Source organism: Dromiciops gliroides, chromosome 4, assembly GCF_019393635.1.
Source record: "Dromiciops gliroides isolate mDroGli1 chromosome 4, mDroGli1.pri, whole genome shotgun sequence".
In the NCBI taxonomy this organism is placed as follows: Eukaryota; Metazoa; Chordata; class Mammalia; order Microbiotheria; family Microbiotheriidae; genus Dromiciops; species Dromiciops gliroides.
This window is the reverse complement of record NC_057864.1, coordinates 122,127,627-122,154,076: the sequence shown is the minus strand read 5'-3', so window position 1 is coordinate 122,154,076 and position 26,450 is coordinate 122,127,627. Positions and strand designations below refer to the sequence as shown.

Here is a 26,450-nt window from a genome sequence, read left to right as displayed (position 1 = left end):
AATGAAAACTTGATACATTTTAGTTCTAATTACACAATTCAAGTTCCCTTCTAAAAAATATCTGTAGTACTGACATACTCCTGAAGTTTAATAACAAAAGCTATCAAAATGTTTCAGTTTAAAAAACAAAATGTCAGAACCATGTTTCATCTAAAAAATGAGTAATAAATGAAAGAGCTGAGAATGGATGAAAAAGAATGGAATAAACTAAACTGTTTCTTGGTCAAAATGAATTACATTCATTTGATAAAAGCAGTAAATAGCTATTCTTCCTCACCCCTCCCTCTTCAAAAAAAAGAGAACAAGAAATGCTACCAAGGGCAGCTTGTGCACGGAAGCTACACTGTAATCTTCCATCCCATGAGCTGGGGCTGTATGAACCAAGCCTGTGCCTTTATACAAAGTCACATGTTGGGCAGGTAAGAGTGGAGAGACTCTGTCAGCAATTGTAGGATGAGCACAAGAACCACTTTCCATATCAGCTCCTGAAAGAAAAGAAAATAACCATTAAAAAAATTATATTCAGGGGCAACTAGGGGGTGCAGTGGATAGAGCACTGGCCCTGGATTCAGGAGGACCTGAGTTAAAATCCAGACTCAGATACTTGACACTTATTAGCTGTGTGACCCTGGGCAAATCACTTAACCCCAACTGCCTGGCCAAAAAAATAAAATAAAATAAATTATATTCAGATGTTCTTTTGATTCTTTCTTCCTAGTAGATCTGATCCAAATCACTTAACCCCAATTGCCTCGCCAAAAAAAAAATAAATTATATTCAGATGTTCTTTTGATTCTTTCTTCCTAGTAGATCTGATCCTAAGCTCTTTGAGAGCAGGGGTTTTGTCATACTTACAGCCTCATTGCGTGGCATGGTACATGGAAGACATTTAATGTTTGGTGATCTGAATTTGATGTAAGATTAGGGGAATAACATATTCATTAGAGTATGGGGAATAGCATATTGCTAATAATAATTTTCCTGATATATGAATTATATAAGCACTTAAGAAAGGTAAACCAAGTTGGTTCAATATGAATCCTGGCCTATACTCAAGGATCTGTGAGAGGATATGGTAACTGTTCTCCAGGAAATTAACTCAAAAGGGTAGGTCCATAACCCAATAACATGAGCTTTCCTTATTAACTCTAACACCTGAATTTATCTAAATATCTTTTAAAGTTCTTTGTATCTGTTACTTATACCACTTCTTGGGTTAACAAATTCTATAAACCTGATGTTTAAAACATTACATTAAGGGGCATCTAGATGGCGCACTGGATAGAGCACTGGCCCTGGACTCGGGAGGACCTGAGTTCAAATCTGGCCTCAGACACTTAACACTTACTAGCTGTGTGACCCTGGGCAAGTCACTTAACCCCAAATGCCTCACCAAAAAACAAAAACAAAAAACCATTACATTATAAAATTTATCTTAAAAGGAAACCTTGGGCAGCTAGGTGGCACAGTGAATAAACAACCAGCCCTGGATTCAGGAGGACCTGAGTTCAAATCTGACTTCAGACACTTGGCACGTACTAGCTGTATGACCCTGGGCAAATCACTTAACCCTCATTGCCCTATCAAAAAAAAAGAAACCTTTAAAAATCTGGGGGAATGGTAGAGGTAAGGAAGATTCAAGAATAAAGTATACTGGGGAAAAAAAAGAAGCAAGTACACTTTTAAATTACCTAGTTCAACAAGATTTGGCAAGTGTATCTCATACATTCCAACCATTTCCCAAAACTGATGTATATTTATTTCTTGTCACCCACCTTCATATCTATTGATGTTTTTAGTTGTCTCTTTAGCTTCACTGTGCCTTTACTGAGGCATACTTGACCAAAGATGTCACATTGCCTTCTGGCTGCACACTGCACCCAATACTCCTGAGTATGGTCCAAATCAGATTAAAATATAGTTCCTATCTGATTTTAATGTATTGCTATACTAATAAATAATACATATATATATATATATATATATATATATATATCTACTACATATAATTGTATATGTATGTAAAAATTATATGCATGTGTGTGTGTGTGTGTGTGTGTGTGTAGACAAAGCCTATAGGGATCGTTATATATGGTTTAGTGGCCCCTATTTCTATTGCTGTTTCATACCACTGCAGCAGATGGAATTGCAGGAATAACACAGACTGTAATTGCACATGATTTGAAGTACTTTAGGGGAAGGAATTATCTTAATTTGTTTCAGTCAGTCAGTCAGTCAGTCAGTCAAGAAGCATTTATAAAGTGTTTAGAATGTCCCAGGTACTGTCCTATTTTTGTCTCTATGCCTAGTGAATAATAGCAGTGCTATGAACATAGCATTTAATTTTAATAAATCCTGCTGAATAAATGAACCATATTCTTTTCTTGTTAAAGGGTAGTATTCCTGATACTGCTTAGCACTTTGTTGCCTTTTAGAACTACAGGGTTTGGGGAAGAGTAGCCACAATCCACGGTCCCCTAATCCCTTTGTCTTCCCTTTCCCCCTTCTATGAAGGATCATCCTGGATGGGAGCATCAAAGACATCAGGGCATCCAAACCTTCCCTCCTCACAAGAGCAGGGCCATCAACTGCCCCCATTGGAGGCAGCCTATTCCATTTCCTTCCTTTTGCCTGTGATGCTTAACTATAGGGTTAGAATGGGATGGTTAACAACTCCATACCTAATGATGAGACGAAGTAAAGCATGAGCTCTTGACAGCAGGGTCTATCTAGCCCTTCCTATTTGTATCCCCAGACCCTTAGTACAGTGCTTGGCATATAGTTAGCAATTAAATGCTAATTTATCCATTCAATCACATTGGGTTGATAGCGTTAGTCAATAAACTACAATCATTGATAGTTCATTTTTCTAAGGAATGGCTCAGAACCTTTTATCTCACAAGAATAACTTGAATTATTTTTCCCTAAAAGAACTATCTTTTATCTGAATACACTGAGTTTCATTTGACACTCTCTCCACACGCTATACATACAAACTCTCAAGATGACACTTAATATAACTGTTTCAATATCTTCTTCTTCAAGTTAGCTCAGCTGGCTTGGCATTTCACTACCGATGGATGCTCTTTTCCTGACAATATATAATAGATATATGACCCACAATTTACATTTGTTCATCCAATTAAGTGCTTATTTATATTTACCCTTTATTTTACTTTCCTTAAACTAATTCCTGATGTATATCAAAATACATCTCACAATTCTGTGACAAACCATTTTTTGGACACACCATTTAAAACAAATTATTAAACCAAATCAAAAGCTTCTGAACATATTTATAAATTAGATTTGCCAGGTCCCCTTGTTCAGATACTTATTACTTCCTCAAATAATCAAGTCAAGCAAGATTTCTTTTACAGGAACCATACTAACTTTCCTCACAGAGGTTATATTTGCTGAAGAAAGTTACTCATATTGTTCAAACCAGTTTTCAAGCTAAGAAATTGAGATCTACTCCTTTGTCCTTTCAAAGATTTCCTTTAATTAATTTAATGGATTGGATTTATGCTGGCAATCCAATGATACTGCACAGTGGTCAATTAGAACTAAACCTGACATTTAAGTCAATATACCCACAATGTTTTTTCACTGAGTTTTTTCAAACTCCTCCTGGGTTAAGGACATCAATCTTTTGACTTATTTAAAACTAGCTTGTTGATAAGGGAAGCACAACTTCTAAAAAGAGCATTCCTGCAAATATCCTCTTCGGAAAAAGGAGAAGCAAAAAAATTCATGGAGATGTCTAACTTTATTGAAATTATTTATTTTAAAATGATAATATTGAGACTTCAATAAATTTCTGACTTTCTGCTTTTTATATAAAGGACACCTTATTTGTTCTGTCATTCATATATTTTAAAAATTCACAATTATTTGTTGTCTTCAAATTCTTTCACGAATAATTAATTTCAAGGCAACTAATCTATCATATTTAGTGACTCATATAGTTACTTTAGTTGGACAAATTTTTCATCTTCCTTTTGTCTGAAGATGTCACATCTCCTAGTCTAGTCTCTTTAATTTTTCCAGTTATTCATGTAAGGTTTTTGTTTGAGAGACTAATTTTTTTAAACCCATGACTCATTTTTTCTAGTCTTCTAAAAAAATTATTATTCAGCAGTCTTTAGATCTTATCCAGTATTATTTATATTGTTTCTATTTTATAAGGTCACCAACTCTTTAGGTCTTCTGAGCTGAAACTTCCAAATTACAGCTACTTATAATTTGGTTGTATCACTTTGGTTGGGAGCTGGTTTTAGTATGCTTTCTAGAACTTAGCCACTTTCTCCACAATCAGAATTTTGATTCTCAAAAATTTAATTTCTCCTCAAAAGTATTAAATAAGTTTTTGGCAGAGAGTGTGTGAGTCTGTATTCAGCAATATGTGTATACACACATACACACACACACACACGTATGTATGTATATTATGCGGATATTTTGACTATTATATATAGGCATATAACTTTTGTTTATTTTATCAATATTTCTAAATTTTAGATATATCTAATGTATATTCTTTTAAAATATCATCCCCTCTGTTAGAAGCTAAGCTCCTAGAAGAGAAAGATAGTGTCCACTGTTTTTGAAAAGTGCTTTGCTTCAAGCACTATATTCAAATGATTATTTTATGTAACTGATAAGCATGATGTTCCAATTATTTATTCATTTTTACCTAAAAATGTTGAAATAACTTCAAATTCTGTTCCCAAAATAGTAGCTATAGATGATACTTTTTCAGCAGCTAGTATATAATATTCTCCAGAGTTGGCACATTTGACGATGGAATACCTAGAGTAAAATATTAGAAGTCTATTAGTAGTAATAAAACAAGAATCACTGAGATGTCTATGTTTATCATGCTAGAATCAACTTATAGAGGAATTCTTTTTTTCCCTCCGGTGGGGCAATGAGGGTTAAGTGACTTGCCCAGGGTCACACAGCTAGTAATTATCACATATATGAGGCCAGATTTGAACTCAGGTCCTCCTGAATCAAGGGCCAGTGCTTTATCCACTGCGCCACCTAGCTGCCTCTTAGAGCAATTCTGAAAAAGACTCTAGACAAGATACTGTCTCCCAATCTTTCCCTAATATACATAACATATGTAAAGCTGCCTAGCTTGTCATAGGCAAGAGCCCTGGCTTCAGAGCCAGGTTAATTAGGGCTCAAGCCCTGCTTTTACATGCTGACAATGTGACCCCAGGAAGTCATTTAACCTTTCAGTGCTCCAGGTCAGAGGTGTCAAACTCTAAGAGAAGCAAGAGGCACCATTCAGTATATAAGAATCCCTGTGAGTTAAAATGTAAGGTTATCCATGTTCTCTTGTATTATTTTTTGTTAAATATTTGCCAATTCCATTGTAATCTGGATGGAGCACCCTGGAGTGGGCTGTGGGGTCATGAGGCTCAGGTCTCTACGTCTGATACCTGTGTCCTAGGTAAATACTTCCAAGTTGTAGGGGAAATGTTGACCTACATTGGGAGAGGGAGGTGCCTCACAAGAGTTTCCTATAACAAATGAAATCACAGATCTAGCTCCATTCCCTACCCCTTCCCAATAACAATATCAAAGGAAATAGCTAAATCAAAAGTTCACAACATTTTAAGAAATCAAATAAAACTAATCAAGTTTGCGCTATCACCAGGATAGTATTCACTAGGTTTTAAGATTTTAGACATTAAATGTGTTACCACCAAATATGGATAAAACAAAGAGTCCCAACACATACTTATATTCTGGCATATAGCAAATGGCCTGATTGGCTGGAATAGTCCAAGGCTGTGTAGTCCAGATTATTGCACTGACAGGCGAGGAGTCCTCTGTAGGAAAGATAGAAATGTATGGTGAGTGGCCCAAAAAACAGTATACTATATCCCTACTGTATGTAGAGCACCTTACTGGGCACTTGGGAGGGCTGGAGAAAGGAGAAGCCAGAGGACTAGGAAATAGGATAGTCCCTGCCCCAAAAGAGCTTACAATCTAAAGGTATAAAAAAAGATATATACATTTATACAAATAAAAAGACAATCTAAAAAGTACAAGCATATGAATCAAGTATAAAATGTTTAAGACTTCAGTTCCAGATGACAGACAAGATAACATTTAAACAAGGTATTGAAAGATGTTAAGATTTCAAATGAAAGAGTTGTGGGGGGAAAAGATATTCTAAGACATAAGGAAAAACATGAATTAAAAAAAGGTACAAAGGCAAAAAAACAAACAAACACAGGCTGTGGTGAGGAAACAACAAATACTCCGATGCCATATCTGTAACAGAAGAACTATAATAGATCTTACCTAAGACAGAGGCCAGGATGGGAGGAGGTTTCAAGAGTGGAAACTTGACATAGACAGAGCGACTAACATGCTCAGGATTATATTCAAGTTCAGCTTCAGCCAACGCAGTCCTAAAAAATTTTAATACATTAAGTTAACAAATAAATGCTTTGAACTTACTTGAAAACTGTCCCCTTTTACTGCCCAGTGGTTAAACATACCTTGTTGAAGGAGACCAATATACAGGTTTATAAGCTCTATATATCAAATCCTGTAGAAGATAAAATTACATTAAAACAATATTTTTGTGACACATACTTTAAAATGTTTTTTAAATTATTCAAATAAAAATACCTTATCATACATTTGATAGAACATTTTTATCTGTTGGGCCTCATACTTTCCATCAAATGTGTAGTAGCAATTATTCCAGTCTGCCATTATACCCCAACGAATAAATGCTGACTTCTGTTTTTCAATAGCTGCTTCTGCAAATGCTCTGGCTGAAAAAGATTATTCTTTTTTTAAAAAAAATTCAATTAAATACTTAAAACGTAAGTTAAGCATATGTTCTCTAAAATGTCAAAGATTGACAGGAAAACAGGGTAGAAGGGAAGATAAATAATTTCTACAGTGTGTTTTCCTTCCTTTTTATGATTTCTTGTTAGTTTGTACACATCAGTGGCATTTATTACCCATTTCAACATACATAATAAAAGAACTAAGATAATTGATCTAATTTCATATCTTTGCAGAAAAGGGGGGTGAAATCATGATACACAAATAATCAATAGCTATAATTTTATGTAACTTTTTTTTCTTGTTTACTCCCCACATAAAGAAAAGATTTCATACATCCTTTCAGAGGGGGAGAAAGGAGAATGTGAACGAATTTAATTTAAAATGTTAAGCTTAAATAAATCCACATAAATCATCAGCTTTTCTATACATGACCAACAAAGTCCAGCAGCAAGAGATAGAAAGAGAAATTCCATTTAAAGTGATGGTAGATAATATGAAATACTTGGGAATCTACTTGCCAAGACAAACCCAGGAACTCTATGAAGACAACTACCAAACACTCTTCACACAAATCAAATCAGATCTAAATAACTGGAAAGATATCAATTGCTCATGGATAGGCAGAGCTAATATAGTAAAAATGACAATACTGCCTAAATTAATTTACTTATTCAGTGACATACCAATCAGACTACCTAAAAATTATTTAAAGAGCTAGAAAAAATAATAACAAAATTAATCTGGAAAAACAAAAAAATCAAGAATATCCAGGGAAATAATGAAAAAAAAATTTACAGGAAGGTGGGTTAGCAGTACCAGACCTGGAGCTTTACTATAAAGCGTCAGTCATCAAAACTATCTGGTACTGGCTAAAAAATAGAGTGGTAGATCAATGGAATAGGCTAGGCACAGGAAATGCAGTAGTAAATGACACTAGTAATGTAGTGTTTGATAAACCCAAAGACTCCAGCTTCTGGGATAGGAACTCAGTATTTGACAAAAACTGCTGGGAAAACTGGAAGATAGTATGGCAGAAATTAGGCATAGACCAACATCTTACACCTTATACTAAAATAAGGTCAAAATGGATACACAATTTAGACATAAGCGGTGATACCATAGGTAAATTAGGAGAAAAAGGAATAGTATACCTATCAGATCTTTGGAAAGGAAAACAGTTTATGACCAAACAAGAGATAGAGTATATTATGAAATGCAAAATGGATGATTTTGAGTACATTAAATTAAAAAATTTTTGTACAAACAGAAGCAATGCATCCAAAATTAGAAGGGAGGTAGAAAGCTGGGAAACAATTTTTGTGACCAGTGCTTCTGATAAAGGCCTCATCTCTAAAATATATAGGGAACTAAATCAAATTTATAAGAATCCAAGTCATTCCCCAATTGAGAAATGGTCAAAGGATATGAACAGGCAGTTTTCTGATGAAGAAACCAAAGCTATCTATTCCCATATGAAAAAAATGCTCTAAATCTCTAATGATTAGAGAGATGCAAATTAAAACAACTCTGAGGTACCACCTGACACCTATCAGGTTGGCTAAAATGACAAAAAAAGGAAAATAATAAATGTTGGAGAAGCTGTAGGAAAATTGGAACACTAATGCATTGTTGGTGGAGCTGTGAACTGATCCAACCATTCTGGAGAGCAGTTTGGACCTGTTTCCAAAGGGCTATAAAGCTGTGCATACCCTTTGACCCAGCAATACCACTTTTGGGTCTTTTTCCCAGGGAAATCATGGAAAGGGGAAAGGGACCCACATGTACAAAAATATTTATAGCTGCTCTTCATGTGGTGGCAAGGAATTGGAGGTTGAGGGGATGCCCATCAATTGAGGAATGGCTGGACAAGTTGTGGTATATGAATACAATGGAATACTATTGTGCTGTAAGAAACAATGAGCAGGAGGAATTCAGAGAAACCTGGAGGATCTTGTGTGGGCTGATGATGAGTGAGATGAGCAGAACTAGAAGAACATTGTACACAGTATCATCAACATTGAGTGTTGATCTACTGTGATGGACTATATTCTTCTCACCAGTGCAATGGTACAGAAGAGTTCCAGGGAAATCATGATAGAAGAGGATCTCCAAATCCAAGAAAAAAAAAAAAAGAACTGTGGAGTATAAATGCTGAATGAACCATACTATTTCTTTTGTTTTTGGTGCTGTTGTTTTTTCTATTTTGAGGTTTTCCATCATTGCTCTGATTTTTCTCTTATAACATGACTAATGCAGAAATAGGATTAATGTTATTATGTGTGTATATAGATATAGATATAGATAACCTATATCAGATTACCTGCTGTCTAGGGGAGGGGGGAGGGAGGGAGAAAAATCTGAAATTGGAAAGCCTGTATAAACAAAAGTTGAGAACTATCTTTACATGTAACAGGAAAAAAAAATACTTTATTAATTAAAAAAATAAAATAAAATAAAATGTTAAGCTTGCTTTTGGTTTATAGAACCAGAAATACAACTACTGGTTGAAATACCAAGCTCATATAACTAGAAGACAGTGTTAAATGTGAACACAGGAGGGGCAGCTAGATGGTGCAGTGGATAGAGCACCAGCCCTGGAGTTAGGAGGACCTGAGTTCAAGTCTGACCTCAGACACTTAACACTTACTAGCTGTGTGACCTTGGGAAAGTCACTTAACCCTAATTGCCCCCCCCCCCAAATGTGAACACAGGTATATATGCTTTTTAATTCCTTCTTTCAATATCCAACAATTAAGAGAGCCTCATCACCTCCCAAAGCTCTGATTCAAAAACCCTACACTTCGTGGAAAACAGAACACATTTTATAAAAAGCAATTTTTTGGGTGGAGAAAAACAAAATTTTTTCTGGCAGATTTCACTGTTCTATAGCGGTGTGTGTGTGTGTAGCAGGGAACCTGTAGTTAAAAAAAAAAAAAGGCCTGTAAATGTTTAGAAAATGCACATTTACACTATTGCATATATAGCCAGTTTTACTATATATTTGAAAATGCAAATTTGTTTTATTGTGTAATTTTGCAAAGCATCCAGTAATTGATTAGAAATGCAGATGTTATTTTATAGAAGAACCGACTGTACTGTCAGACATAAACAATGTGTATGATTTGTTTTGTTGAACTTTTTCATCTTTTTTTAATTTCTATTACATGGGACAATTGACTAGGTAGGAGAGAGGGATATATTCACATATCAAGGTGATATGAAAATAGAAAACATCAATAAAAATTGGGTAAAGAATTTTTAATTGGAAAGAAATCAATGAGTTTGATAAAGTATCTCTGCCATTATTTAAAATCACAACACAAAAAATTTACCTCTCTTTCTAATTTCCATTGGTGAAAGATTCTGAGCTTTTTCTCCAAGTTCTGAAAGTGCTTTTAATTCAATGGGCAATCCATGGCAATCCCAACCTGGCACAAAATGTACCTTTGAACCTCTCATCATTTGGAACCGATTAGTTATATCTTTCAAGATCTATAAAAAAAACAAACAAAAAATTATGAGCTCCACTTAAATGTATCTAATGCTTAAATGTTTAAAATATGGATCCAACCTTTTCATATAAACATGAAGGTAAGTTTTTACATAAATGCTTCAGATATCTATGATTTTACTAAACATATAGCTCATATAGTTAGGGGAATATATCATTCAGCTAGGTGGCCCAGTAGATAGAGTGCTGGGACTAGAATCAGGAAGACCCGAATTCAAATTTCAAACCCAGCCTTTCAGACACTTATCAGATGTGTGAGCCTGGCTAAGTCATTTTACCCACTTGCCTCAGTTTCTTCAACTGTAAAAATGGGGATAATTATAGCACTTACCTTGCAGGGTTGCTGCAAGGATCAAATGAGATGTTTGGTAAAGTGCTTGGGACAGAGCAGACATTCTATAAATGCATATTCCCTTCCCCACCTCCCTCTAATAGATGGTTTGTTGCTGGTTATCCTTCTTTCTCAATGAATACCATGACAGATGTCATGACTTGCAATGAATTGGATTTAAGTTAGAGGGCTATGCAAGGTCACTGATCTCACTCCTCCAGAGCCCTCTGGGTCCAGTGGCAAGATATATTATCAGAACAACTGGAGATGGCCCCAGATGTTTCTAAGGCAATTGGGGTTAAGTGACTTGCCCAGGGTCACACAGCTAATAAGTATCTAAGGTGATATTTAAACTCAGGTCCTCTCAACTTCAGGGCCAGTACTCTATCTACTGTGCCCAAAAGATAGTTTTTTTTTTTTTTTGGCGAGGCAATGGGGGTTAAGTGACTTGCCCAGGGTCACACAGCTAGTAAGTGTTAAGTGTCTGAGGCCAGATTTGAACTCAGGTACTCCTGAATCCAAGACCGGTGCTTTACCCACCATGGGTAAAGCACCGGTCTTGGATTCAGGAGTACCTGAGTTCAAATCTGGCCTCAGACACTTAACACTTACTAGCTGTGTGACCCTGGGCAAGTCACTTAACCCCCATTGCCTCGCCAAAAAAAAAAAAAGTAATAATGGACATTAAAAAAAAAACTCTGAACTTAGCTAGCTTGTTTGTCAGAGAACCACAGTCATCTGTTATACCAAGCCAGTACTTGAAGCATTTGCAACTTGTTGGTCTCTACCACAGCTTGTGCCCCACTGATCCAGCCTTCAAGACCTCAAGACCAGCTTCATTCCATGACATAATGAAGAAATGTTTATTTGATATGGACAGCCAGTGAGAATATGTGATTTTCTTGGTAACAAGAAATGAAGAAATTCTGCCTACCAACGCCTATCAGCCCCTTCTCTGCAACTTACAGTCTTTGAGAGTCACCAGGGGCACAAGGTCACACAGCTAGCATCTGCAGAATGTGAATACAGGTTGAGTCTTCTGCTGTACCATCCTGCCTCTCATTTATGTGTATGTATATATCCACCTATGCACATGGATATAAAGAGACATACCTATCTGAGATACATACAGACATACGAGGTATCCCAAAAATCTTAGTGCAGTTTGAACTTTAATAAGCTGCATTAGGACATGCTGCACGATATATGGACAAAGTCAAGTTCTATCTGAATGGACTAAATATCATTACTTTGCCTCTTACCCAACCAAAAGGGGGAAAAAAAGGAAAGACATTACCAAGAATGCTACACTCAAAGCACTGTCCACCATAATGCTCAAATTTCAAACCATGAGAAACAGTCCCATAACATTAAAAAAAAATTTTTTAGTCCCATAACATTTTTTTAAAGTAGGGCAATGTGACTTGCCCAGGGTCACACAGTTAGTAAGTGTCAAGTGTCTGAGGCTGGATTTGAACTCAGGTACTCCTGAATCCAGGGCCAGTGCTTTATCCACTGTGCCACCTAGCTGCCCCCTAGTCCCATAACATTTTAAAGAATTCAGTACTGTAGATCTGAGAAACCTAAAATCTACTGAGCATCGAAGTACAGTAAATTTTTAATTTTCTGCTCCAACAGAAAGGACCAATGATGAAACTAATCAAAAGCTATTTATCTCTCGTACAAATTGTAAAATAAAACTGTGATTAACCAAAATGCTCAGGTAATAAGTAATATGCTTATTTAGCTGAAACTTCTGATCAATTCTTTTAAGTGTTGCAGCCTTTTAAATTCTTGTCAAAAATTCCTTTTTAAAAAATCTTCTTTAAGTATAATATACTGAACAATTTAACTTCTTTCATGATTCAAGCATTTGATTATCCAAGACTCGTTTTCTTAAACATAAAATTATCCCTAGAAAGTACTAGAGATGTAGATGGTGCAGTATGGGGATATAGAACCACATGGGCCAGATCCAGTGTATTTTATTATTCCCAAGAGAAGAAGCTTCTTGGAATATAAGTCTAATAGAATCTTTAGGTCAAAAGTAAGTCACTTTACTTACATAATTCTAAATTGTTTTCCAAAATGGTTGTACTCATTCACAGCTCCACCAGCAGTGCACTAATGTGCCTGTCTTCCTACACTCCCTCTAACAATAGCTATTTCCATTTTTTATATTTTTGGCAATTTGCTGGGTTTGAAGTAAAACCTCAGACTGTTTTGGTTTGCATTTCTCTTATTACTAGCAATGTGGAGCATTCTTTTATAAGGGTTGTTAACAGTTTGCAATTCTACTTTCGAGATGTTTGTTCATATCCTTTGACTAACTTAGCTACTGCAAGGGGGGGGGGAGGGAGGGAGGGAGAAAGAGAGTCTGTAAGTTAGTTGTCTATATATTTTGGACACCAAACCTTTATCTGAGAAATATCATACAATGATTTTTCCCCCCAATATGACTCTCTCTTCCTATCTTCAGTGTATTAATTTTGTGTATGCAAAGTTACAAATTTTAGCTTTTGTAATTATCCCTATCTCTTGTTTAGTTAAGAATACATCTCCTACCTGTGAATGAATATAATCATTTTGGAAAGCAATTTGGAATTCTACACAAAAAAGTTACTAAACGTGTGTGCCTTTTGATTTAACATTACTGGGGCAGCTAGGTGGCACAGTAGTTAAAGCACTGACCCTGGAATCAGGAGGACCTGAGTTCAAATCCGGCCTCAGACACTTGACACTTACTAGCTGTGTGACCCTGGGCAAGTCACTTAACCCTCATTGCCCTGCAAAAAAACAAACAAACCCCCAAAAAGACTTAAATGAAATGATAGAGTGAAGTAAGCAAAATCAGAATAATTTAAACTGTAACATCAACAACATAAAAATGAACACTTTTAAGGACTTACATAAACTGATGAAAAATGAAATGAATACATCAGGGGAATAATTTAAACTCTTGCGACACTGGAAAAACAAACCACTTAAAAGCCATAAGAACTATGATTGCTACAATGACCATTCATGATCCAAGAACAGAGCTGTCAAACATTCCACTGGCTACCTGTTGTCATGGCATGCTGCGTGCTACCCTCCCTAGTGTAGCCAGAAGCAAAATAAAATATAATTTCCATATGATTTTAATGTGTTGATATATTAATTAAAAAGGAAACATGTAAACATGTGTTTTTCCAAGTTGATATGGAGTCCACAGAGGTCTTTATAATGGCTCCTATTTCTACTGGAGTTTGACATCACAATTCTAGAAGACCAATGATGAAACATGCTATTATTATAAAAAAAAAAGTGACACATTTAGGGTGTAGAAGGATACATATATTTTTTGTATACAGTTATTTAAGGAATTTTTCCTTTATGTATATTTATTTGAGTGGATGGGGGTGAGGGTGGGGAGGCAACTGGGGTTAAGTACCTTGCCCAGGAACAAATGGTTAGTAGTGTCTGAGGCCAATTTGAACTCAGGTGCTCCTGACTCCAGGACTGTTGCTCTCTTTACTGTATCACCTAGCTGTCCCTATTCATATATAAATTTGGGTATTTTTCTCCCTGACAATTCCATCCCCCACCCCCACCCCACCCTTAGGGTGGGGGTTAGGAAAGAAAACAGATTTGTTCATTTTTTTCAAAATAAAGATTGGGGGCATGGCACATATATAAAATGTGTGAATTTTCAGATAAGGTAGTTGTTTTATTAGTTTTACTTAACTGTTTTACTTTGTTACAAGAGATCTTTCATGAAGTAGAAGAAATCTGTAATGTAAAAACTAAACACATTAATAAAACTTTTTAAAAAACCTAAAAAATTCCAAATTTCCTGCTTATGAAAGGTATCCAGCTCTGACTTTGTTAAGTTGGCCTCAATTTGCCTGCCTTTTTTTCCACTTAGGGTTGCTATTTGGATGCAATACCTACTGAATTCTCTCACAAAAAGAGCTGTTCCTCTTTCAAGTCTACTGATTTCTTGTTATCCATAAGCATACATATATTCCAGGCACCAATAGTATGGAGAAAAGTTTTTTACATTGTGTGTGTGTGTGTGTGTTTCGACCACAGGGTATGATTGGTACCTGCCATAGTAGGCAGACCACGGTTAGGTTGGATGAAGCAGACAATTTTTAGGGTACCTCTTCTAGTCCCTTTCTCATGCCAGGAGCTAACCAGTACAGTTCTTTATATATATATATATATAAAAAAAGCTATTCAGACACTCTGCCAAATCTCACTGCTGCTTCAGTCCGGTGAGAAGATGTCCCTATGGCTGAGGCCACCAGTTGTGACTACAGTTCCCAGCGTAATCACACCTGCTATATCATCACTTGCCTATCACCACAGGACTTTGAGTAGGAATAAAATAATGAACTAATAAATAGTAAAATGATATGGGTGGGGGGGCAGCTAGATGGCGCAGTGGTTTTAGCACCGGCCCTGGATTCAGGAGTACCTGAGTTCAAATCCAGCCTCAGACACTTGACACTTACTAGCTGTGTGACCATGGGCAAGTCACTTAACCCCCATTGCCTAAAAAAAAAAAAAAAAAAAATGATATGGGTGATGTTTTTGGACTCAAGCATAAATTGAATTCAAGTGGAGCAAAGTTGTGCAAAGTTGTGCAAAGTTGTTGGCTTCACTTTCTCTTCCAGACTCATCAAAGTCTAGTGGCAAGACAAAAGTCAAGACAACTGGCAATGGTTTGGGATTCAGGAGATGACCTTGCTGTCTTCACTGTCTAACCACTCTCTAAATGCTGCACAGCGCCTACTTCCGCTGCCGCCTGTGCTTGTTGGAACAAATTATTAACAAATTACCGCACTAGGGAAATCTTCACACCCCCCTAACTCATTGACAGGTTTCAGGTCTGCTGGTTACCCTCAAACTGGTTTAGCCCTTCTGCTGAAATGGTTTTGTTGGGGTATGACCACTGACCATGTGATAGCTTCTTGGAGCCACAGGTGAGAGTTGGGTGGCAGTTGGACACCAAAGCCCTCATTCAAAATGTAGTAGTCTTCCCTAAACATCCTATATAACCCAGAATATGGTGTAAGGATTGGTCTAAGCCTAATTTCTGCCAGATTGTTTTCCGTTTTTTTCTGGAAGTTTTATCAAATACAGACTTCTTTCCTAGGTGATTTATGCTTTCTAGTTTATTGAACACTGGGTTTCTGAGTTCTCTTTCTGATTTACCTTTATCTATACTGTTTCATTGATCTACTCTATTTAACCAATACTAAGTGGTTTTGATGACTGCTACTTTATAGAATAGTTTGAGGTATGGAAATGATATTCCTCTTTGATTTCCTCTTGCTATTCTAGATTCTGTTTCTCCAAATGACTTTTGTTATTATTTTATTAAGTTCTATAGAGTATTCTTTTGATAGTTTAGTTGATATAACATTAAAAGTACAAAGTAATTTCTCTTATCACTCAGACATCTCTCTCCACTCTCAATTCCTTCCTGGTCTCACCAGTAGTCGTGATATGCACAAGTGATCCCATTCCATCCCTCCTCATAAGCAGACTGCCCCCTCATTATTAGAATTAGAGGGATTATTAAAGTATTTATTATTAAATTCTTACTTCGTGCCAAGCTTTGTGACAAAATTAGAAATGTAAGTGAAAGGAAAGCCAGCCCTCAAGAGGTCTATATTATAATGGAGGGATAATAATACATAACACAGAAGCAGGGTGGGGAGAAATGGAGAAAGGTACCATGGGAAAGTCTGAAGGGTTAGGAGTCTGGTTATCAGGGGTACTTCCTCAAATGGAGGATTCAGGGAGTAATTCACTAACTGGAAGAGGAGACAATAGGGATGGAAGTGTCTCCAGTGTAGGAATGTAGTTGGCATAAGAGGTAGAAAAAGTCCTAAGAGTCAGGAATTCATTCATGCATCTCATTTCTACTCTTTCATTTATCTTTAATCACTTCCTGTCTACTGGCTGCTTTCCTTCTCTGCATACAAAAAATTTCTCACTTGATCTGTTCATCCTTGTTACCTATTCATGGCTCAACACCTTGAGGAAGTCATCTACAATTGGTAACTTCCACTTCTTCTCTTCTTAGATTTGGCTTCAGACATATCACTCCACCTAAACTACTCTCCCCAAAGTTACCAACAATTTCTTCACTGCCAAATCCAAGAGCCTTTTCTCAACACTCATTCTTTTTTACCTTTCTGCAACCACTGTTGATCACTCCTCCTTGATACTTTTCTCTCTAGGTTTTTAGGACACTGTCTTTTCTGATTTTCCTCTTACCTACCTAACCACTCTTTCTCAGTTTTGTTTTGTTTTCTGGATCTTCATTCAGATCATTCCCTCTAACCTTGGGTATCCCCCAGGGTTCTTTCCTGGGCCCCCTATACAGGTCATTAGGTGATCTCATCAGTTCCTCTAGATTTAATGATCATCTCTGTGCTGATATCAATTCTACTCATTTTCCCCAAACTTCTTGGCTGACTTGTGGTCTCGAATCTCCAACTGCCTTTCAGCTACCTCAAAATGGAACATAGGTCTAGTCCCTCTATCTATCCCCAGCTATCTTCATCATGTAATTTTAACAAAAAAATGTAGTGAGAACATAGTAATAAGGACACTGACCACAATGACTTGAATATAAGGTGAAATGTTTAACATTTTGTGTCCTTTAAAAACACAGCTCACCTTATATTCTTAGAAGTGAAACACAGAGTCAAGGTGCCATGAGCCCCTGGCACAAGCAAGTACAGGATCCCTTTGTGAATGTTGCTGAAAAGGAAATCAGTTAGTATTTATTACTTTGATTTATGTTTAGTCTAAGTGTAGGATTAAGTTCCTTTCTTTAGGAAAAGCTAGTCTTAAACTAAGCCAGACGAACAGAGTCTCTTACATCTAGGTTGCCTATAGATCAATCTAGAGACTATAGATTGATAAGACTTTATTATTTAGTAGCAGATAATTTAGAGGAATAAAATAATCATAGGATTATAAGACTTTTTTAAAGGCTAAATTCCCCCTTTCTAGTAGCTAGAGAAAGAGGGGCTGACCAAAGGTTAAGTTAAAGCTAAGTTTCATCTTCTGGGGGCTGGAAGGATAGGGTTGACCGCTAGCTTATCAACCCACCAACCACAAGTTTCTCTATCCAGGAACAGTCAGCTTTTCTCCTGAATTTCCTGAAGTAAGTTCTTCTTTGTAGAAGATCTGTGTGTCCCCTTTAATGTAGCATTTCTGGTTACAAAAGGTACCACCACTAAGGCAAGGACTTCTGGGGTAGGATAAAGAAAGTCTGGGAGGAGCTAACTAGTCAGATGACCTGTCCTTTCCAAGTGAATTATGTTCAAAATAAGTTTTTGTATTTTTTAAAAAATTCTTCTTTTCTGTTATAAAAATCAGTTCCATAAATCACTCCTTGTCTCTGATATCTGAGGAGTCAGATAACCTGGGTTGATATGCAAATACAAGCCTTGTAAATTAAATCATGAAATGCTCATTCTTCAATTTCTTTTTATTTCAGACAATTAATTTTGATACTGCCAGCAACTGTGAAATAAGCACTGTTAACCTGCACAGGCAGAAAAGTACCTAAACACAATATATTACAAATAGCAAAAGGGAAGATCAGGAGGAAGTAAGTGATAAAGGAACTAATTATACATGCATAGTGTAATGGAAGACAACATTAGATCTGAAAGTAAAGAACTTGGATTCTAGTCATGGATTTTTCTGTAACTAGTTATTTTAACAATGGAGAAGACACTTTGTATCTCTAGGTCTCAGTTTCTTCATCTGTAAAAGGAGTCTTTTCAATTCTGACATCCTAAGATTTAGCTTTACTTTTGTTTTAAAATTTCCACTGAATTTCTTTGCTTATCAAGAGCTCACATTCAAATCTTTTCCAAATTGACACAACTTACCTAAGCTTGTGCTTTCCTGGAACAGCTTCTGAGAGCCCCACAACATAATGAAGCATCAAAATACCCATTAGGGTACAAAAGTATAACATATCTTTGATGAGTTGAAAATATGTTTTCTCAGAGGAAAGAACATGAAAATCTCTGAAGTACACAAGATAGATAAATAAACTGAAAATTATAAATACCTTATTTAAAGCATGGCCAACATGGGCTTCACCATTAGCGTATGGTGGTCCATCATGAAGACAAAATTCTTCCTTTACATTTCTTTTTCTTTGCCATGAATAAAGTTCTGAAAATCCACATTTCTGTAAGAACAGCAGAAAATACATTGTATACACTTAATATATGAACTCGCCTTACCTTAAAGTAATAAATTCTTAATAAAACAATAAACAATTTGGTACCCACTTTAAAAACAAGTTAAGGTAGCTATATTGACAGTTTTATAGTCATTATATTATTATACTTCATTTTGAACTGGTTCATATATGTCTATGTTTCTCTGTGTTCATCATAATCATTGTTTCTTATAGCATGGAAATATTCCATTTCATTTATGTACCAAAATCTGTTTAACCCTTCCTTAACTGTTAGGAATCTACTTTTGTTTCCAGTTATTTTGCTACCACAAAAAGTGCTACTCTAAACATTTTGTTTTATACCTTTGTTTTTGTCAGTGACCTTCTTGGGGCATATGCCTAACAGTGACACTTTAGTCATTTTATTTGCCTAATTCCAAACTCCACTACTGAATTACTGGATAAATTCACAGCTCTCCCAGCAATGCATTAGTATGCAGTCTTTCCATAACCTCTACAACATTGATTATTCCCATGTTTTGTCATTTTGCTGAGCTGATTTTCAAATTAATTCAATCAAAATTATTTTTTCTTTTGTAATTATCTCTATTCTTTGATTGGTTAAGAATTCATTTCCTACCCATGGATGTGAAAAGTGTATGATCGCCTTCTCTCTCTCTCTCTTTTTTTGGTGAGGCAATTGGGGTTAAGTGACTTGCCCAGGGTCACACATCTAGTAAATGTCAAGTGTCTGAGGCCGGATTTGAATGCAGGTCCTCCTGAATCCAGGGCTGGTGCTCTATCCACTGCACCACCTAGCTGCCCCTCTTCTCATTTTTTAATGGCATGATCTTTAGCATTCATGTCTACGTTTAAATTTTCTTCTTGAATATGGTTTAAGTTAGTGGTCTAAGCTTAGTTTCTGTCAAATTATTTTACGGTTTTCCCGACAACTCTTATTAAACAGGAAGTTCTTTCCTAGATAATTTATGTTTGAGGGTTTATTAAACACTAGGTTATTGGGTTCAATTAGTCCTGATTCTCCTTTATCAGTATGTTCAGTGATCTGCTTTTCTATTTTTCTAATCAATACCAAATGATTTTGAGGAGTCTTCTTTATAAAATGGTTTGAGGTCAAGAACTGATATTCTACCCCCACACCCCCTTAAGTTCTATCCTTTTTCATTATTTCTTCTATTCTAAGTATTTTTGTTCTTCAAATTAATTGTTACCATTTTTGTCTATTTGTCTGATATAGCAACAACAAACAAAAACAAACAAAAAAACCAGCCACATGCTTGGACATAAACAAGCACAACATGCATAAATATTAAACACATCAGGTCACAACCTGATGAAAACTATAATCAAGGTAGAGCATTTGAAGAAAAGATTCAAACTTAAATGAATACTAAATAATATAAACCTAAAGAATGAATGTCAAATACAAAATCATAAAAACAATAGATTATTTAAAAGAAAATGACAAGACAATATAGCAAAACTTTGCACGTATAACCAAAGCAGTCCTAGAGAGAAAAATTACATTTCTAAATACTTTAACCAACAAAAGAAAGAACAGTCAATGGACTGGGCATGCACAACGACCAAAAAAATAAAACCCAACAAATCAAAAAACTCAAACTAACCACGAAAATGGAAATTATGACAATCAAATGGGAGAAAAACAAACAAAAAAACCCCCACAATGACTTGATAGGTAAAACTTGGAGCTGTCTATTTAGGTTCAAGTTAATGGAAGACACCCACACAAATACCTATTTTTTCATTCCCCTAAATCTGATACATAAGTGGTTATTGAATAACGTTGAACAACTGGATCACAAATTCTCAGAGTAAGAAAGGACCACAGAGGTCATTTAATTCAACCAATAAATGAACAAGAATTTCCTTCTATACTACATCAGACAGTGGTCATTTAGCCTTTGCTCTAAAATGAGCAAACTCCCTCTACCAATCTGCAGCTTATATAGTGTTAGAGAGTTGATCTAGTTCAATAATGTCAAACTCAAATAGAAACAGGGGCCACTAAATAATACATAAGGCTCCCTGTAGGCCACCATTCTTAACCTTTCTGCTACATCTATTGTCCTATCATTTCACAGTCCTAAACTGATGGTATATCCCAAGACTCTGTCCTCAGTCTTCCTCTCCTTCAAACTCTTACTTTTTGACCTCATAAACACCAGTCTCGAATCATTGTTTTTGGACATCTCAAATTGGATATACTATAGACCAAAGCTTCTTAAACTGTGGTTTACGACCCCATGGGGGTCACAAAAAAAATTGGCAACAGTAAAAGGATTTGTATACCTATTTTATATACCCATATACCTGGGATTGCACAAAAATTTCTCAGGCAAAAAGAGGTCATTAGTGGAAAAAGTTTAAGAAGCCCTGCTATAGGCAACTGAAACTCAATATGTCCAAAACCTTCTCCACAAACACTCCCTTTTACCAAACTTTCCTATTTCTGTGTAGGGTATCACCATTCTTCTAGTCTCCCACATTCACAGCCTCAGCAAAAGCTTTGTAAAAGCTAAACTTCTCAACCCTTCACCCCATATATTCAATCAGCCACCAAATCTTGTCCTTTCTATCATCACCACCAATAGATCTTTGCTATCATCCAAATGCTTCTCTCTACTCACCCAGTCACTACCTTCACTATCTTTCCAGATTTCACTGCAGATTATTCACCTTCCCACACTCAACAATCCAGCCAAAACTAGCTTTTTCTCGATTCTTCACAACCTCACTCTAGGTCCCCAATGTGTGCCGTGACACTGGCCATCTACCATGTCTCTCCTTACCTCTACCTCAGAGAATCCCTAACTGTCTTCAAGATGCAGGTCAAACCTTTCCTTCTGTATGTCTTTCCTAGTTCCCTCATTCCTTAACGACCCAGAATTTATTTTTATTTGTTCTGAACATATTGATAAATGTATATGTTGTCCCACCCAATAGAACATAAATTCCTTAAGAATAAGGACTGTTGGGGCAGCTAGGTGGCACAGTGGATAGAGCACCAGCCCTGGAGTCAGGAGGACCTGAGTTCAAATCCGGCCTCAGACACCTGATACATACTAGCTGTGTGACCTTGGGCAAGTCACTTAACCCCAACTGCCTCACCAAAAAAAAAAAAAAAAAAAAGAGTAAGGACTGTTTCAATTTTGTCTTTGTATTCCCAGTAACTGGCCCAAAGGGGTTTAATAAATACTTGTTGATTGATTAAATTGGAAAGAATTTTTTTTGAGATTACCCCATGCAAGGGTTCTTAACCTGGTACCAGTGAACTTTGAAGAAATCCAAGGCAAAGCCATAGTAAGTCATTTTTCCAGTCAAGATTAGCACAGGAAGACAGGGAGAGAAGTCTGAGGACACTGGGGATGGGGTCTAGGCAAGCGTAGGTCCCAGATCCATACCAGAATACCAAATGGTGCAGGAAACTGTGGTGCAAGAAACTGTGCCAATGGACAGCTTTGTTGTTCATTCCCCAGTTCCAGATCATAGATCCAAGGCAGGCTGCAGAAGGACTTGCACCTGGGGGGTGGTAGTTCAAAGTGAGGAGTGGTTACTGGGCCCTGGGCCAAGAGGAGCAGGTTCAGAAACAAACAGCAGCAGTCTCAGTTCCAACTTCTAGCCCAATGTGAAACCTGAAGAGGAATAACCAGGACAGGAACCCCGGGAGAGCCTGCTGTTTTGTGTCTCAGAACCAGCAGAACTGATTTCAGGAGCAGTTAAATGTTCCTTAGATCCAAACCCGGGTCAGGAAATTGCAGAGCTCAGACTAAGGGACCTGAATCAGACCACTTTGGGAGCAATAAGAAGGTTGCAGGTCCCCAGCCTGAGGTGTTACTGAGATCCTACAATAATAATACTCGATACCTCAAGAAAGTATCAAGAAGACCAGTTCAAGTTTTCCCTCCAGAATTGCACAGAACATAGCCCTAACATTAAGTCCAAATCAGGAAGTAGTCTAGAAGAATGAACAGCAAAAAAAGAATCCCACCATAAAAAGTTAATTGTGATGACAGAGATAGTCAAGACACAAACCCAGAAGAGAATGACTCTAAAACACCTACAAGCAAAAGTTTCAAAGAAAAACACAGCCTAGGTACAAATTCAACTAGAATTCCTGGAAAAGATGGAGAAAAAAATGTTTAAGTTAGAAAATGTTTTTATCAATGAAAAAACTGCTAGAGGAAAAAAAAACTTGAAAGGAAATGAGAGCTATAGAAAAAATAATTAAAAGTGGAATTAATAAAACCTTACTCAAGCAAAAAATTCTATGAAAGTTTAGAATGATCCAAAAGGAAGCCAATGAGACCACAAGAAATAATAAAATGAAGTCAAAAGACTGGGGGAAAAACACAGAAAAAATGTAAGGCATCTCAGAGTAAAAATAGACTTGGAAACAGACTGAGGAGGAAAAAAAGAAATCTAGAATCACTGGACCACCTGAATGTCATGAACAAAAAAAGAGCATAGACATTATACTTCAAAAAATCTTACAAGAAATTTGCAAGGTAGAAGGCAGCTAGAAATAGAAAGAATCCACCTCTAGGTTTCTTACCCTTAGGTCACAGACAAGTTCAAATGTCGCCTCAGTTACTTATGGTTATAAGTCCCTCTGTACCTCAGTTTCCTCAATGGAGATACATCGTCTACCTCTCAGGATTGTTGTGAGGATAAAATAAGTTAATGAGTACTTCGAATCTTAAAGAATTACATAGATAAAGCACAGGTCCTGGATTCAGGAAGACCTGAGTTCAAATCCAGCCTCAGACACTTGACACTAGCTGTGTGACCCTGGGCAAGTCACTTAACCCCCATTGCCCCCCCCCAAAAGAATTACATACACGTTAACTCTTATGCTATTATAACAATACTTTAAAATACTTCATAGTTCTTTTGAGGTAGTTTCTTTTGTAATCCTGTGTACTTTATTTTATGTATTTAAAGACACCATTTGGAGAAATGGTTCAGAGGTTTCACCAGACTTCTAAATGGGTCTAATCATACTGGTTGGCACAGTCATACTCCAAATATCCTTAACTTCCCCCTCACCATCCTAGAACATCCCATCAGTTTTCTGAACCTTTTTACCTACAAATCACTATCAGACAATCCAGGAGCTCAGGCAATAGTCCCTAAAGTAATTCTACTTCTGTCTCTCAAGGCTCCCACATAGCATAACTGCTGACAATTACAAAACACTATATACATTAGCTAATCTGATCATCAAAACAACCTAATGAGGGTTGTAGGCCAGCTAGGTGGTGCAGTAGGTAAGAGAAGTCCAGGGAGAAGCCAGGAAGATCTGAGCTCAAATCCAAAGTCAAGCACTTAGGAGGCGGGTATGACCCTGGGCAAGTAAATTAATTAAATTCGGTTTACTTCAGCTGGGTGGCGAAGTGGATAGAGCACTGCTCCGGAAGTTATGAAGACCCGAGTTCAAATTTGACCTTAGACACTTAGTGGCTGTGTGAGCCGGGTCACTTAAATTAACACTGTTAGACTCAGTTTCCTTTTCTGCAAGATGAGCTGGAGAAGAAAATGGCAAACCACTCCAGCATCTTTGACAAGAAAACCCCAAATAGGGTCACGAAGAGTCAGCTATCCCCAGTGTTCTGAGAGGTTAGGTGACTTACCCGCGGTCACGCCGCAGGTGAAGCCGCGCCTCCCCTCCCCCCGCCCCCGTGCCACACCACACCCCCAGAGTGGGGCTGCTCACCTGCTGGATCTCCAGCTCCATGTCCGCCTGCTGACGGCCCACCAGTTTCATGGGCATGCTGGTCTTCGGCAGCAGGACCGTCTCGCGGTATGGGCCGGCCTTCGACGGTGACTGATGGTTGCTGGTCCCATTGACCGTCTCAGGCCTCCGCAGGAGGCTCGTCGTCGTCGTTCCCCGCCATCCCGAGCCCCAAGGAGGTCGGCACAGCCCACCCAGGCCCCCGGCCGCAGCCGCGGCCGCTGCCTTGCCGGACCTCAACCTCCAAAGCATGGCGAGGAGGCCAGCGTGCGAGAGGTGCCCTGCGCCTGCAGGCCCCGAGGAGCCGCGCTGCCCCACCCCTGGCTCTCCCAAGGAAGCCCTGCCCACGCCGGCGCGACGTATGCGTCAGTCACCTCCTGACGCATGCTCAGTCTGGCCGAGGGGGGCTGGCAAAGAAGGCATTGCATTCCCTACCTGGTCCTAGTGGTACCGGCTAAGGGCGGGAAAAGCAAAGAGGGCAAAGGTAGTTAATCTCTTAGTATGCATTTAAGTGCCTACTGTGTTTCAGATTCTACATACTTTGCGTGTAAATATATAGTCAATAAAGACCTAACATATATGTGTGTGCATAAATAAAACCTACCACAGGTATGTATATATACAGATATAGACACACCTGTATACATATACTTGTGTGTCTGTGTGTGTGTGACACACACATTAAAGAGCCTGGAGTTAGGGAAACCTGAGTTCAATGCCAGACTCACACTGACTAGCTGTGGGACCCTGGGCAAATTACTGAACCTTCATCCTCGTAAAATGGAGATAATGAGAGCACTTACCTCCCAGGACTGTTGTAAGGATCAAATGAGATATCTGATATGCGCTTAGCACAGTGCTTGACAAGTGCTTTATAAAGAAATGTTAGTTCCTATTGTCGAGAGGCTCCTATATATGTATGAAAAACACGAAAGTGCTATGTAAATACCAGCTATCAAGTCAATAAGCATTTATTAAGCACCTCTTATGTGCCGGGCATTGTGATAATTGATGAGACTACACAGAAAGATGAAAAACCAAAACCAGTTCATTCTCTCAAAGAACTCGCATAGTTTCTCCCAGCCTAGTCTCTCCCCATTCCAGTCCATACTAAAGCTTGGTCTCTCAATTTCACCTCTTCACCCCCACCCTCATTCAATAAACACCGTCATCTCCCTATCACCTCCGGGTTAAAATATAAAAATCCTCACTGGGGTTTGTATTTTTTTGTTCAATTTTTTTTCAGTCGTGTTCTCCGACTTTTTGTTGCCCCATTTGGGTTATCTTGGCAAAGATACTGGAGTGGTTTGTCGTTTCCTTCTCCAGCTTATTTTACAGATGAGAAAACTGAGGCAAACGGGGTTAAGTGACTCGCCCAGGCTGGGAAAGAAGGTCAGTGACCCTTGAAGGGCTGGAAAAGGAAACCGGTACTTTCAGGGAAGCATCCTCGCAGAAGGCAGTTCAGCCTCTACACGACGGGCATCTGAGTGACTCTTAGCACCACAGCGAGTAAGGCTCATTTCTGGTCTTCCAATAAAACCGAAAGGGTTCGTGTGACTTTAAGCCGAAATCACGGACCATCAAAGAGGACGGGGGGGGGGGGGGGAGTAACTCCGGAGGCTCATGGGAGTAGCATCCCGCCTCACGCAAACGCAGTGAGGAAATCAAACGTCTTAGGTCACTTGAAAACGAGTAGAGGTGCATTTCTTTTCTTAAAGGCGTTAAGGGAAGCTGAACAAGCGTGGACGCTTTGGGCATGCGCCCGGCTGACACACAGGGCACCCCCTACCTTATCGTCATT

The 26,450-nt window shown here is 37.7% G+C and overlaps 1 protein-coding gene across 1 annotated transcript in view; it reads right to left on the bottom strand.

Annotated features, from left to right (window-relative positions):
* Positions 1-24,992, bottom strand: part of IARS2 (isoleucyl-tRNA synthetase 2, mitochondrial) — a 65,127-nt gene extending 40,135 nt beyond the window's left edge. The window contains exons 1-9 of the mRNA XM_043962723.1: positions 24,632-24,992; positions 18,757-18,879; positions 10,155-10,314; positions 6,655-6,803; positions 6,522-6,571; positions 6,322-6,431; positions 5,753-5,843; positions 4,697-4,812; positions 316-485 (exon numbers count right to left, since the gene is read on the bottom strand). Coding sequence (XP_043818658.1) covers positions 316-485; positions 4,697-4,812; positions 5,753-5,843; positions 6,322-6,431; positions 6,522-6,571; positions 6,655-6,803; positions 10,155-10,314; positions 18,757-18,879; positions 24,632-24,901 — 1,239 coding nt within the window. The 5' untranslated portion in view covers positions 24,902-24,992. The remainder of the gene's footprint in view (positions 1-315; positions 486-4,696; positions 4,813-5,752; positions 5,844-6,321; positions 6,432-6,521; positions 6,572-6,654; positions 6,804-10,154; positions 10,315-18,756; positions 18,880-24,631) is intronic.
* Between the last annotated feature and the right edge of the window lie 1,458 nt (positions 24,993-26,450).